The sequence below is a fragment of the Periplaneta americana genome, chromosome 14 (genome assembly GCF_040183065.1).
Source record: "Periplaneta americana isolate PAMFEO1 chromosome 14, P.americana_PAMFEO1_priV1, whole genome shotgun sequence".
Taxonomy (NCBI): domain Eukaryota; kingdom Metazoa; phylum Arthropoda; class Insecta; order Blattodea; family Blattidae; genus Periplaneta; species Periplaneta americana.
In genome coordinates, this window is record NC_091130.1 from 10,120,140 (window position 1) to 10,135,329 (window position 15,190).

General features: G+C 35.7%; 1 protein-coding gene across 1 annotated transcript; it reads left to right on the plus strand.

The window, feature by feature from the left end:
- Positions 1-6,203: 6,203 nt before the first annotated feature.
- MED27 (mediator complex subunit 27) lies at positions 6,204-14,199 on the plus strand. Its single transcript, XM_069844928.1, has 6 exons — positions 6,204-6,538; positions 6,834-6,978; positions 10,090-10,214; positions 10,301-10,394; positions 11,971-12,177; positions 13,927-14,199. The coding sequence occupies exons 1-6, from the start codon at positions 6,363-6,365 to the stop codon at positions 14,059-14,061; spliced, it is 882 nt and encodes a 293-aa protein (XP_069701029.1). The 5' UTR covers positions 6,204-6,362; the 3' UTR covers positions 14,062-14,199.
- Positions 14,200-15,190: the final 991 nt, after the last annotated feature.

Consider the following 15,190-nt stretch of genomic DNA (forward strand, 5'->3'; position numbering starts at 1 on the left):
TATCTTCAACCAGGGTTGCCAGACATCCTGGATTTCCCAAGATTGTTCTGGATTTTAATGGTACAGCCTGTGTCCTGGATTGAGTTATACAGGGACATCATTTTATTTTACTAACATTTCTAATATTAACCTGGCTATACCTTTGGATTAACGGTTGAGAACCGGAAACACTGTTTGCTACCCCCTTCCTCCTTCCACGACCTGAGTTTGATCGTGGTGGGAATATAATGGTGTAGCAGACGGTTGACTCAAACTCGTTTTCTACTGCGCATGTCGTCACTTGGGAAGCAGCAGCGGCGCGCTAATTCGCACCGCAGAACAACACAAATAGCTGTTGTGTGTACGTGCACGGTGTTAATTCTTTGTTTATATTATATTGAATGTTATTCTTGTATCAGTAATGCTATTAATGTGACACATTTTTAAATCGATGATGTACTTGGAATAACTCACATCACACAGTGACATTTGAGCATTACCACAGTACATTTAGCAAAACTACATCTATGGCCGGTTTCACCAACTTCCAGTAAATCAGTCCAAATGAAACATTAACTACTGAACATTAAAATATTTAACGTTTCACTAAAATGCGAGCTGCTCACAACCAAATTTTCTTAACATTTAATGAACAGTAAGTAATGGCTCATTAAGGATAAATAAATGCGATCTATGAATTTTTCATAACTATATCAGAACATCTTTATACGAAACCACAGTCTACTATATTGCAAATTGTGTACAGCATTAGAAAACAGTTTTGTTGTGTCTCTTGGTAGTGAAAATGTTGAAATTTTGGCCGCGATTTACACGAGTACGTTTATAAGCGCTGTCTCAGTAAATTTCAAGCCGAGCATCTATTATATGCCTCGTAACGCTTAATACGTCACGTCTCTGTGGTGGAGCAGTCATTAGCGTGCTGGCTTGTCAAATCTGAAACCCGAGTTCGATTCTCGATGAGAACTATTTCTTTTATTAACTTAACTAATTTTTACACATGTTACCTTTCTTCATTTTCTATTTTTTGTCATCATCATCATCATCATCCTTCACGAATTAGGCCTCTGTAGACCTGTTTCGGCCCCATCTAGCAGTCTTCTTAACGGTCTTCCTGGTCGACGATGTCCTCTAGGTTTTCTATTTTTTGTAGTGAAACGAATTATTTCGCAACTCTGGCTCCACTAGGAGAATTAAGAAAACTCCTGGGAGATCAATTTTCTTCCCGAAATACAACAAAGACAAACAAACAAATTATAGAAAAAGACGCATGTGGATCTAATAGTTTGTCCACATGCCACTGGCGTCTGTTATTTCCTGGCATCTTCGGTGCATTGAGTCCATCAGATCGCTGAAATAGTTCTGGTCCTCAGCGAGATCTTCCCAGGTAGCCAGAACTTGATCCCACAACTGATCTGGATTTTGAGGTAGGCTGTCTCGATATTTGTCAATCCTCCTCTTTCTCATGCCTTTCCGTGAACCGTCTTTGAACATTTATGGCGATGTGCGCGGGGTAGTTATCCTGCTGAAAAATGAAATTTCCTTTGGAAATAAAACGATTATAAATTCCATGAATCCAGTTCTTTCGCTTCTATTTTAAAGCCAGTGCAAAAATATCTTATCGCTAGTTATAATATAATTATAATAAATGAAAGTTAATATACCAATTAAGTTTTGTTATGTTTTAATGCACATTGTGTATTAATTTACTAATATTTCTTAGGTATGTAGTTATAATAACCACTTTCATGTGTTAAAATAAAAACTCAATTGTATGTTACCTAGTTGACTAGTTTTCAGCTTTGTCTCAGCTGTTTTTATTATAACTTATGGTCAATTTCTTCTAAAATTTTGAGTACCACGATCTTCGTGACGCAGTATCTTTCGTGAATTTTTGTATAATTCAAAGTTTCAAAATTATCGTTTCTTAAACAGTTAACATTATCTCCATCTGACTCCTAATTTTCGAGCAGTTCCAGATATAACAATTCTGTGTCGAAACGTTCCGCCATTTTATATTGCAACTAATGAACCATTAAAAATTTAAAGACGAAAATTTCTATCACTAAATTTAATGATAGTTTTACTGGTTCGTTAGGCTAAAGATGCTTGATGAGATATAAAAATGATTTAATGAACCAGTAAATAGATTAATGAATCGTTAAAATCTTAGTGAAGGTTGGTGAAACATGCCCTATTTGTTACAAACTGAATGTGTACTGTAAAATTAATTTTAGTAGGTAGCCTTATAGTTATTTTTATCTCACAAATTATACTGCTGTTTCAATATTATTTACTGTTAAATATAATGTGTAGGTCTATTGTAGACGAACTGAAGAATTGTTACATCTTAATTTTGATGAACTTGTTTATTATTTTTTAAATTTAGATTCAGATTTTTTTCGACGCATGTTGTTATTTTAAATTCCGAATGGGGTGACTGTATCCATCTCTTGTGCTTAAAATTGTTTTATGTTTTAAACATACAGAATTAATAAAAGTTAGTGTATTTAATTACTAACAAGTAATATAAAATGCCATATTTGATTCTGATTTCTTGGTATTCATAATCAATTAACCTACTCCACTTCCAAAACCTTACGGAGTTGAGCTGAGCTAAGCTAGCAAGCTGCGAGGGAGTTCGCAGTGCTTCCCGCGTGACGTCATCACGTAGTACGAGCACAGGCGAGACTGCGCACTGCTTCACCATTATATTCCCACCACGAGTTTGATGGTATTAGCGTAAAATGCAAACAAATCACTTTATTAGGTATAGGAGGGACGAAAAGTAGTGCATCCATTTACGTAAACTAGGAAATATCACGATTCTCAGTTTGATCATTTTCGTTAGGTTTTTATTTAATCAAAATGTACTACTGTACAGTATTAACAATAAGCATTACGAACTGAGCTATCTATACTGACATATTCATTGTGCAGTGTATAATATGTCTACAGCAAATTAGCATAAAATATAGAGAATACTTTTAAATTGAAAAATAATCAAAATATGGATATTTAAACAAATCATTGAAAATGATGGCCGTTCATTTCGATACTGGCTTCAGTTTTTTTTTTTTTTTTTTTTTTTTTTTTTTTTTTTTTTTTTTTTTTTTTGCATATTATCGCGCTATGTTGTACACAATTCGTATTTCCAGTTTCGTCCTTCGTACCTAAAACCAGTAACTCATGTTAGAATAATTCTATACCTACTCTATAACAGAGTACCTTAAGTGCTGTAAATTCAATTCTGCCCAATCCGCACAGATAAATTTACTCTGTCCGTCTAAGTGGTTATGTCGTAGGGTTGTAGAAAGGGAGGAAATCACGTGACAGTTAATTATTTAACGAAGCCCTTTTATTTAAGTTATTTTAAACAGTTGTATAATATTACGTACACGTCCGATTCCTAACAGCAAATGTTTTCAGAAAAGAGCTAAGACTTCCCAGCCCACTAGCCTTTACAGAGGGGCAAGCAGAAGTGGGTGGGGGATGTGACGTAACCAAATGGACACAGTATCTGTGCGAAGATATAATTCAATATTGAATGCTTTTTCTTCACTGGAAAATGCGATCATATTACTGGAACATATTATATTTACTCACTCAGTACTGCCTATGCGGCCTTGGTTCTGTGTGGAGGACGGGAGGTTTACTACATAGTAGAGGGGATGGGAGTGAAGTACATTAAAAAACTCTGGTACACTAAAAATTGAAGTAAAAATAAAATGATGTCCCTGTATTTGTCCCAGAATGTCAAAAAGATTGTAAAAATACAATTTTTCCCCATTTCTATAAATTATTTTTAAAATTCCTCATTCCTTTTTTCAAGAATATCCAAGCTATGTTCAATATCGTTGTCAATGCTGCCTGGCGCCTCGTATTGGGTTGTATTGAAATAAAAACGATAAGTAGTATGTATTATGTATTATACAGTATTCTTATTCTTTACTCTCTTTTGAAGTTGAATTATTATCCACATGAATTTAAACACTGCATCATGCACTTTTTCTGTATAGATTAGGCTGTAATATATTATTTTTGAGACTTCATCAATAATTCAAAGGAAATATAATCTAACATACAGTAAATGTAACAAAAGTAAAAGTTTAGGCCCTATATAGGCCTAATTAGTTGAAATACATAAAACTAATAACATCGTTATATTGCAAATTAAATTAATTCAAATGTGTAGTCACTATAGTAGATTAGTAGCATTGCTTTTTATGTACAGTAGTGGCAAAAAAAAAAAAAACCGGACCGACCCTTGTAACTGATTTCAGAGCCTTGTTCACTGCAGAGCACGATAGACTGGAAACTAAGACTTTCGTGGTTCGAATCCTGCCTGGAAAGGAAACTTTTCTTTTTTTTTTTTTTTTTTTTGTTCCTTATTCAAATTTATTCCCAATACTTTTCGATTGCTAGTAAAATTCATGTTCTGGGAATAATAAGTTGATTAAGTAGTAAAATATCGCTACAATCGAAAAGTATTGGGGATAAATTTGAATAAGGAACAAAAACTTTTTCCTTCCCAGGCAGGATTTGAACCACGAAAGTCTTAGTTACCAGTTTATTGTGCTCTGGAGTGAACAAGGCTCTGAAATCAGCTACACAGGTCGGTCCGATTTTTTTTGCCACTACTGTACATGGCAAAAACCACCATGGAGAAAAATACTTCAGCACGTAAATTGTTATATTAGTTATGGAGTCATCTTTAGATGCAGAAGTAATCACATGGAAGAAATATAAGCAAAAAAAGGGCACATTTCAGCCACAACAGAGTATTTTTCCTTAAAACAACCATTGTCCACAGTTACCTACATTTACACATGTATATCTATAAGGCAATTTAAGTTATAAATGTACTTCAGTTTTCCCAAGTTTTACAACACCTAAAAAATGGTATGATGAATTTCATACTTGAATTGTCAACAACACCCACGCCAGTTAGCTTTTTGTTTCTTCTGAAAATTTATGTTTTTGGACTATGGTTGTCTTTTTTTTAACCTTTCCATTATTTTTGTTGGGAGAAAATTTTTTAATAGGATTCCTTTTTATTCTAATTAACAGTTTAAAAATGAAGCCACATTTGTGTGTGTGTGTCTTTTTTTTTTTCTTTGTATCAAGACTTCAATTTCGATGTTACTGGAAGGAGTATGCAATTGTATCTTTTCATTATTAATCTCTTTACTTAATTCTAGTCTTCAAGAAGATTTAATTTATATTTTTTTTATCAACCTATGCCATCAATTGTGCTTATAGTAAGGAACACAGAATGGACATTTTGTTTAAGGAAATTCATTTCGTGTGAAAGGGAAAATACAATAAAATTTTCAAATAAATATTTGTTAATAATACGAATATGCAACTGAATGCCATCATAGTGTATTGAAAATATTTTTAAGGAATATAATTTACTGGATGTTGCTACTAACTCTTTCTAGTATTCTGAAAGGAAATAATTTAAATAAATTATTGTACTTATGCAATGTAGAAAATGAGATTTTACAGGAATTTTGATGTAAAATTATACCTATAAAATGTTATTAGGTATTTTAAAATGTGTCTCAGGTGTAATTTTTTTTGTTTAAACTTAAATATCCCCTATATAGTCAAACCTACTGGTACCGGTGCTACTGTTTAGTAATTTTTATAATACTGAGCCAGGTCCCATTCTTAGACATTCCTGGTATGCTTCAGAGCAGAGGTCCAAGCCCTTCCTGCATCAGGATTGGAAACCTGTACTACTGGTGTTGGTGAAATTATAAAGGAAAACGGGAGCCCATAATGTTAAAAAATGGTGTAGAGGCTGATTCTCTTTGCCCACTTCCCCTATAATATGTGCATTCGATGCTGCACCAATCTTTCAGATTTTCCCAATGGGAATACCCCAAGAAAAAACCCTCTGCAACGTCTGCTTTGTCCACCACAAATTTCATCACGACATGCCTGGGGATCGAACTCGGGCTGCCTGAATGGAAGATTAGTGCACTAGCACTTGGGCCCAGTCACAACTCCAGGTTAGTGACATTTGATACTCGCAAAGGTAGGAGCTAATTTCTATAATGCGACACAATCAAAGACGGTTCCTATCTCATTTTGAAAGACATACCTATACTAAATCACTAGAGTTGGTGGAAAAAGTCACTATATTGGCAGCCCTGGTTCCCACTCCGCCGAGCCTGATTTCTACCCCGGCTAACTTGATGCATATCGTGCCGTTACGCTTGATTAGGAATTTGAGGAAACTTGCTTGTGTTATGCTTTAAAAGCTTCGGCAATTTTCGCTTTGGAATTGTCACATATTTTCAGTAAAAATTAGTTTTAATGAGAGCTTTGGTTATCCGAATACCGCTGATTTCATAATGGAGGCAGCACTTTATACGGCATTGAATTCTTTAAAAGTTTTACGGTCGAGTGTGGGTCAAGTTTTTGAAACACTCGGAAATGGCTTGAGGGCCGATCACGGCGAAGATGGGCGCGATACCAAGTTTTTATTTGAATTACAGGAATTACTTAGTACAGTGAATATCAATCTTAGGTAAGCGGATTAATATCACGAATAATAATCTGGTGACATGCTAATATATAAAAATATCTCGGTCTGCGTAAGCAGAAAAAGGACTTTTAGAATGAACTAAAATTAAGTTTTCATTGTGTCTAGTGTTAGCTTATTTATGGGATGAAGTTCAGAACATTGATACCTTTCTTTCCCTCTTATTCCAAAATTCCAATCTTGTGCACACAAAATAAATTATTGGCACTTTCTTTTAGTATAAAATGTTCTTCAAGCAAAGAAATACCGGTACGTGATTACACAGTATGTGCATTTGCAGGGATGTGGAGCAAGCTGTAAACAGTTTATCTGCACCTCCAGGCCCGTTTAACCTGGGCAACACTGCATACCTGAGCCAGGAGAGCACGCAGGACAGACAGGCTCTGTACTCACAACTGGTGAACAGCTACAAGTGGACTGACAAAGTGCGTAGGCTAAATATCTCTGTATCCTGTAATACAAGTTCTTGATTGGAAGGCATGCTGAAAAGAAAATTCACGTCTCAAGTAGAATGGGTTGGGGACAACTCGCCACAGAAAATTAGCGACAGAGGCAACTCGCCACATAATTGAAATTCGTATCAAAGACAATTCGCCACATAATTGCAATTTGTATCAAAGACAATTACCCACACATTAAAATTCGTGTGAAAGGCAGTGGCGTAGCATGAAATTTTGAGCAGGGGAAGCTAACTCCAGTTGTCTTTCATGCAATATGAGAAAACGTATTACAAAAATACAGTCTTAAAATAAATTGTAGTCAATGTCAAGTCAGCAGTCGAAGATTGATTGGAACCTCGTAAGTAAAACCAATAAGGCATGACCTCAATTGGTACGTAGTAAAATATGATTTCACGGTTTACACATCTCTTAACAAATAGACACGTAAACGTATAACATTAGCTCACTCCCTGTCATACTTAGAGAAATCACAATATTAACAGTCAATAGATACAGTATGTAAGTATGCGTCTGTCTTTTGGTTGTGTCCTTCATTGACAGCAAGGGACTCGGTCATTTGTTTTTTAAATCACACTTTTGTTCGTAAGTCAGTCTTGATAATACAATTGTCCTAAAAAAATTCAAGTAAATTAGTGTCAGGAACTGTTATTTCGCTCATTATTTATTATATCAGCCACAATGCACACTAACACTTCAACTGAACACAACTGACGAAAAGGGATAACTCGGAAACTACTTATTTTAAATGTTAAAGCTAGCTTCTTGCGAGCCTTGCGACTAGGGTAGTTTAGTTAGAAAGGGATGTAAAATCTGCGGGGTGGATTACACAGAAGAAACCAGTCTGCTTGGAAGCTGGTGTGTGCAGGCTTCTTGCTTACTGCTGCATCACAAATCATCCTGAGCTGCCGCATCACAATATTTAACGCGTAAATATAAATTCTATTAAAATTAATAAATAATTTTCTCCATAAACTGCAGATTTATTATGAAATTATTATTAACTGGGGAAGCTAAGTTTTTTAGCTTACATTGACGCTACGCCACTGGTGAAAGGCAATTGGCCATATACCTACTAAAATTCGCTACAACTTGTAATTTATGAAGGTAATACTCAAATTCGCAACAATTTATAATATATTCCTATGGTAACACAAGACAAATCCGGAAGCTGTAATCTAATTCGGAACTATGGCGGAAGAAATTCGCTTCACAAAATCAGAAAGAGGCTCTGACAAATTAATATATCTTGGCTACATGTACACGAGACTTAGAGGAAATAAAAATGGAGTTGAAGCCAAATTTTATGTACTGTACATAGCAATTTACATACTTAGTGGAATTTACAATTATTAATCTCTGTATTAATTTGCACAATATTGAGCTTCTGGAAGTCATGGATTTATCTTTGTACCGCAGTGTGGCTAATTGTCTATCTGTGGCGAATTGTCCCAGTTACCAATTTTCTGTGGCCAATTGTCCGGAACCGAAATAGAATACCACCTCAACTTAAGTTTGCAATTAAACTAAAGCAAATTCATATATCCTATTTCGTTGACCTGGTTGGCGCTGGCCTTCTATGCCCAAGGTTGCGGGTTCGATCCCGGGCCAGGTCGATGGCATTTAAGTGTGCTTAAATGCGACAGGCTCATGTTAGTGTAGATTTACTGGCATGTAAAAGAACTCCTGCGGGACAAAATTCCGGCACATCCGGCGACGCTGATATAACCTCTGCAGTTGCGAGCGTCATTAAATAAAACATAACATATATCCTATTTCACTTCTCAAAAAGCCATTCTGACAGAGCAGTGAAACAACTTCTGCATCAGTAAAAATGGTTCCTTAAGGTGGTCTACCCATCTTAATGTTATTTTTAATATGCTAGCTTTGTCATATTTGTTCAGAAATGTGTTAAACGCGAAATAATTTGAATTTTGAAGAAAAATATATTAAAAAATATCGATGACTGTGTGTCTCAAAAACTCTTCCGCATTCATAGACATTCTTAGCGCGGGCTTTCAGTGGATGATCAGCGAACTAACGTTTTTCGTATTCATAAACCAGTGTTAGTAATATGATATGATATGATATGAATCCTGTGTAGCACGCTCATAGCATGGGCTAGCGAAATGTGTATGAATAGCACCCTAAGTGATGGAACATTTTACTAGTTTTTTTTTTTTTTTAATTCAGCAAGTCGAAATTAGTGAGAAGTTTTGTCTTTGGTACTAAATGGCTTTTGACCAGTGTAATCAAATGGTACTCAACAGGTGATCGAAGTGTTCATCCTCTTCTCTTAAATATAATCATTTCTGTTGAAAAGATTTTGGGGAAACTTCGTGAAATTCATTTTGTTGTATTGCAAGAATTGCTTGACGAATATTTTCCTTTAAATCCTTTATATTCCTTCCTGTTTAACCTTTTTGCTGTGTAGGCCATCAGAGTAACAGTGAACAAATTCATTACGTATTCTTGCATTGACCATCACTCTGATGGTGCTGGTGGCGCAATAAAAACACGGCATCCAAAGCATAGAATGAAATCTCAGAACATGGTTTTAATTAAGAGACAATGTTCTGCCTTCTGTTAGGAGTCGAAAGAACTATATTCTATTGCAAGTAGGGTTTGGCAGGTAGCAAAAAAAGTCAGCAGTTAAAAGGTTAAGAATAGCCAATAATAAAAGCCACAAAGAAAGCCACGTGTTCGCAGTTTTTTCACGAACTTAAAATTGTTTGTGATGATTGAACGTGTGTCCCAGAATAATTATGACGAAATTTCCTCTTGCAAGAATGTTTTCTCACATAAACGAATATTCTCTGTTCTAAATTACGAGTACATCGAATTCTCACCATTTTCCTCAATATTACACGTTGAATCACGTGTCAAACTAGCACCACAGTAACAACTCAACTGTGTACAAACTCAAGTAGTCGATCTTAAGTATGCCAGGAATACAGTTCGTCCAGTTTCTGATCTCACTAACCAGCAGAAATTCGATACAACAGATGTTAGAGATTATCATTTTGTATTTATGAAAACTAGTTTACAGCATTTAACTGATACGTGCCTCCTTCACAGGTTCACGAGTATGGAAGCCTTGCTGCAACACTGCTTAGCCAGAACTCATTGAAGCGTTCATATATCAACTCTAGCAGTGCCAAGAGACGTCGAACTCAGACCAGCAGCCATAACGTCTCAGTACAGTATGTATAAATGTATAATTCTAGCTTATGAAAGGTTGTTTTGGAATAAACATCACGTATTGAATATTATTTTATGTTTGTTGCAGGACTGTAGACTCCGCCATAAACACCATCGACCGGTTGTTCAACGATATGAACGTCAATATAACCAGGCCATTTGCTACTAATGCATTGCTACAGGTAAATATTAGATACTGTTGAAGCCAGGCCAAACAAAATCATCTAAGACTATGATTATCATCTAAGACATTCTTACTGTAGTTAATTATTTCTAGTAGTACCTTTTTTAAAGACCCATATTATTATAGGCCTATTTTCTTTTATTTTTCGTTGCATTTCAATCCATTCCTTTACTCTTTGTCTCTATAATTGTGTTTGCTGGCTTACCATAAGCAATATATTTTTGTTCTTCTGGAATGTGATTTGTTGTTTCATTTCTGAAGCTAATTTGTGTTTCCTTCTTTTTTCCATATTCTGAACACATCACATAGTTATATTTTGCATTGGATTAATGATATTAAAGACTTTACTCCTAAGATGTCACTGAAAAATGTGGAACAACTGGATAATATGCACGGTAGACCAACATCGGTAGTCAACGTTGCTTGCTAGCCACTAGTCACCGGGCCGTACTGAGCCGTGTCAAACAAAAGACAATCGAAATGGTGGTAGTAAAATGCGCGACTATATTCTTAAATAATTCACTCCCTTAATCAAGTGCAAGGTTTATGCAGTACAACTGCGTTGTTTTGAATGCACCAAAAGAAAATGCAGATGTAGTGAGATCTTAAAAGTAAGTTATCACAACGAAATAAAGGGGGGGGGGGGAGTGTGTTTCAGGGAATATCATTGAAATGAAGGAAAGTAAATGTCCGGTTAATGGTCACCAAAGCGTTAAGTACGTATTTATGACCGCGTTGCCGTTTTATTTGTGGTTTAGAGAAAATATCTCGACTTTTATGATGGAAACTTTTAGTGGCCATGAAATTATTCACCGCTTTCATCATATTATTGTTTAACAATATTACGAAACAAAAATTGTCATAAGGGCCATGACCAACAGGATCATCTTGGCTGTCTGCACATGCGTGGACTTGGTTAATAAAATCCTAAACTAACCAAACCTAACCTTCCTATAATATGCAAGATGTGTAACCGGAGCAAGAAGGGATCTTCTTGATTTGATCTGGAATGTACACACGAAAATAAATTCAAGTAAGGATCACACTGCTACTGCATGAGAGGTCCACGCATGTGCCAAAGCAAAACTGTTCCTGTCACGAGGCCCTCACCTAAGCCACGTAATCTACTCGCAATATTTACGCAAATACATCTTGTCGCTAACAGTGGTGCTATCTCTCAGTAATGTTCAGAACGAAGCAGGTAGAGAGAAAAAAAAAACAATTTTCTCCTTCTAACGACACCACAGATCAACGTCATGTCCTTATATTGGCTATATTGTGTATTTAGCTCAATTTGGTCGTAACTGTAAGGTTACGGTTCAAAGCTACCATAGTAAATTCTTCAGTTTAGCGAAAATGTCTATGTGAAAAATGTATATAAACGAAGTTTTACTATTATACAATTCTGCTTCTTGTCAAGAAACAGACCTGGTATAACAGTGTTTATATAGAGGAGTATATATAAAGTTGACAGGGTTACATGCAGGAGGTTCACAACCTCAAATATCCAGTTACAATAATTTAATCACCTAGTTTATGTATTCTTTTCCCTTCACTGGGTATTTTGATTACAGATCTCTTTGGGGCGCGTTCTCAAGGCAGTGATGGCATTCAAAGGCTTGATGATAGAGTGGGTGGTGGTGAAGGGTCATGGCGAGACTCTGGACTTGTGGACTGAATCACGTCACAAAGTGTTCAAGAAAGTTACAGAGAATGCCCATGCTGCAATGCTTCACTTCTACTCCCCCACTCTTCCAGAGTTGGCTGTGAAGTCATTTATGGTAAGTTAAGTGAGGCTAAGCTTAAGCATAGTTGAGTCTTACTTGGGAAGATTACTTGGTTGGATTCATGTTGGGGGTTTTTCTTAACTGTAGAGCTTATGTCTTGTAATTCCACGACGATTTTTGGATGCGGACTGATTTTGACAAAATACCATCTCTCAAGGGAACATTCAACACTTGAAGGTTGTGTAGGACCTTCAAATTTTGCAAGAATTAAAAAAGAAAATCAGTCTCCCGAATTTAAAAGAAAACTTACAAATTAAACCAAACCCTTTAACTCTATTAAATATAGAGTATAATCTAAATATAACAGAAGAAATACTGAAATCAGAAGTAAACACTGAAATAATGAAACAATTGTCTTTAGAGACAATTAATAGTAGGTACCCTCCACAAAACTGGCTTCATTTATACACCGACGGATCCTTGATCTCCAGGGAACAAGGTGCCGGTGCAGGTGTTACGTGCTGTCTCTTCTCACTTTATAGATCTCTTGGATATGGAACAACAAGTTTTGATGGAGAAATCATTGCAATAAGTGAAAGTCTCAGGAACCTTCTATGCTACATCAATAAATTTAAGAATGCAGTTATATTGTCAGACTCCAAAGCAGCTATTCTATCAATAGTCTCTAAACGCACACCTTCATCTCAAACAGCAGAAATAACTAAAATGCTCTCTCAATTAATATCACTCAATAAAAGAATTGTATTCCAATGGATATCATCCCATTGTTGAATCCTGGGAAACGAGAATGCAGATGCTTTAGCAAAGAAGACCTGTTACTAAATAAAAATGTTATGTTTTATTTAATGACGCTCGCAACTGCAGAGGTTATATCAGCGTCGCCGGATGTGCCGGAATTTTGTCCCGCAGGAGTTCTTTTACATGCCAATAAATCTACTGACATGAGCCTGTCGCATTTAAGCACACTTAAATGCCATCGACCTGGCCCGGGATCGAACCCGCAACCTTGGGCATAGAAGGCCAGCGCTATACCAACTCGCCAACCAGGTCGACCCTGTTACTAAATCTACGTATTACTCTGTGAAAAGATTTATTAAATCTACATACTTAGACTTCAACAAACAAAATTTGATTATACAATCTCAAGGGAAAAAATGGAACTCTCTGCGTCATAATCCACAGTTCATTCCCGATTCACCACGAAAATCGTCTGTAGCTGCATTTAGATTGGCAACAGGCCATGACTGTTTGGCTAAACACCTGCATAGAATTGGAATATGTCAGTCCCCTAACTGCCCATTGTGCAACTCAAACCAAGAAATGGATTCTGAACACCTCGAAATCTGTGCTTCAGTAGCTGACTTTGATAATATCTTTGAAAAATATTGGCGTGCAAGAGGTCAAATGACTTTGTCAAACGCCTGGCATTAGAAAACAACGACAACAACTATTTATTTTTATAATCTTGGCCGAGGAAATAAAATCAAATCGAATCATCTGAGAAAAACTTAGTAAAACAGAGTAAAATGTAGTTGGGGACATAGGGACCGTAGTTACATTTTGACGTTTGGATGTTATTTTTTAATTATGAATTTTAAAATTAATCCTATTATAGTTTGTTTCCAACTAAAACATGTGAGAGTTAGTTAATTAAACTCCTTAAATCAGCCGGGACATACATTTACCCATTTCAGAATATTCACCCATATAGCAAGCAAATTGATGAGGGTGTTTGATGTTGTGTCAGTTATTTACTCTGGTATTCTGTTTTTTGCATTGCAGACGTGGTTTCACAGTTACATCACTCTCTTCAGCGACCCCTGCAAACGCTGCGGCAACCATCTACACAGTTCCCTGCCTCCAACCTGGAGGGATTTCAGAACTCTGGAGCCCTTTCATGAAGAGTGCAAACCATAGGAAACCTTCCACACCCTCCTACAGTACGTTGTTGATAGAGAAGGCTCATGATTTCAAAATATATTGTATTTATTTTGTATTACATTCACAATACTTGTATTTCATTAAACCTTTATGTTACAAAATAACTTCATATCACTATAACATAACCTATTCTTTACAAAAGGCAAGACGTACCACGTAAGTACACAACAACACATTTATGTGTTCAGCACATAAATAACAGCAGGAATTTTAGTCTAGAGATCATAGTACTAAATATAACAATGCAGAGCATGGGTACATGTCAAAGTCTCCTCATTTTGTTGTACTTCTGTTAATTCGCAGATATAAATACATCAACTGTCATGGGAGACTGTATGAAAATGATTCCGTTACGCTGAGAAATGTAATGGCTGCATGATTCAAGATGACATATCCGTGGAAAAACTTCTAAGAACGCGAACATTCGAAGAATTAAGCTGAAGTAAGCGCATATTATGTTGAGGTGTTGGGGTAAATGTTTTGCGTTTAATCAGTATTCAGTTTGCAGTAGTTATTGTACTTTTTGACGCAGATAAAAGAGGCTTAAAGTAAACTTATAGTTTAAGGGGAGAGGATGGTATTTTTTAAAACATTTTTCCTATTTTGTGTAAAAAATTAATTTTGTGTATGTAGAGAGCTCATAACTGTGGAAACTCAACCAAATAAAAATATTTTGAAAAAAAAAAAAAATTTGGGGGCCCAAATTTGAAAAGAAGTATACCCAATGCAGGATTGTACTAAAACCGATATATCTAAACCGCTTTTAAAGATAGTTTCAAACAGTTTTTTACAATGTATTTGCAAAAGCATGTTCTACAAACTGTCTGTAACAGAATTTTGATATTATTCCCTACGTTTGTAAAATAAACAATTAATATTTAATAACAATTTTCTGATTTCCTTTCTTGCTAACAAATGGACGTATTTTTAAAATGAAATCAATTAACGAAATTCTGTAACAGAGAAAAGTGTTCTAAATTTCATGCATGTATCTTTAATAGTTCAGAAATTATATCCATTTTCGTCTGGCAATGTAGCAAAAAAAAAAATGAAGTTACTTGAAACCGATAAAAGCGGGCGTGTGATTTAAAAATCCATAGCGCAG

What these genes read in the sequence shown, in the direction of transcription:
- MED27 (XM_069844928.1), top strand. Translation starts at nt 6,363, where the DNA reads ATGGAGGCAGCACTTTATACGGCATTGAATTCTTTAAAAGTTTTACGG. An exon ending in ACAGTGAATATCAATCTTAG is followed by an intron (nt 6,539 to 6,833) that starts GTAAGCGGATTA and finishes GTGCATTTGCAG; the next exon opens with GGATGTGGAGCAAGCTGTAA. An exon ending in CTACTAATGCATTGCTACAG is followed by an intron (nt 10,395 to 11,970) that starts GTAAATATTAGA and finishes TTTTGATTACAG; the next exon opens with ATCTCTTTGGGGCGCGTTCT.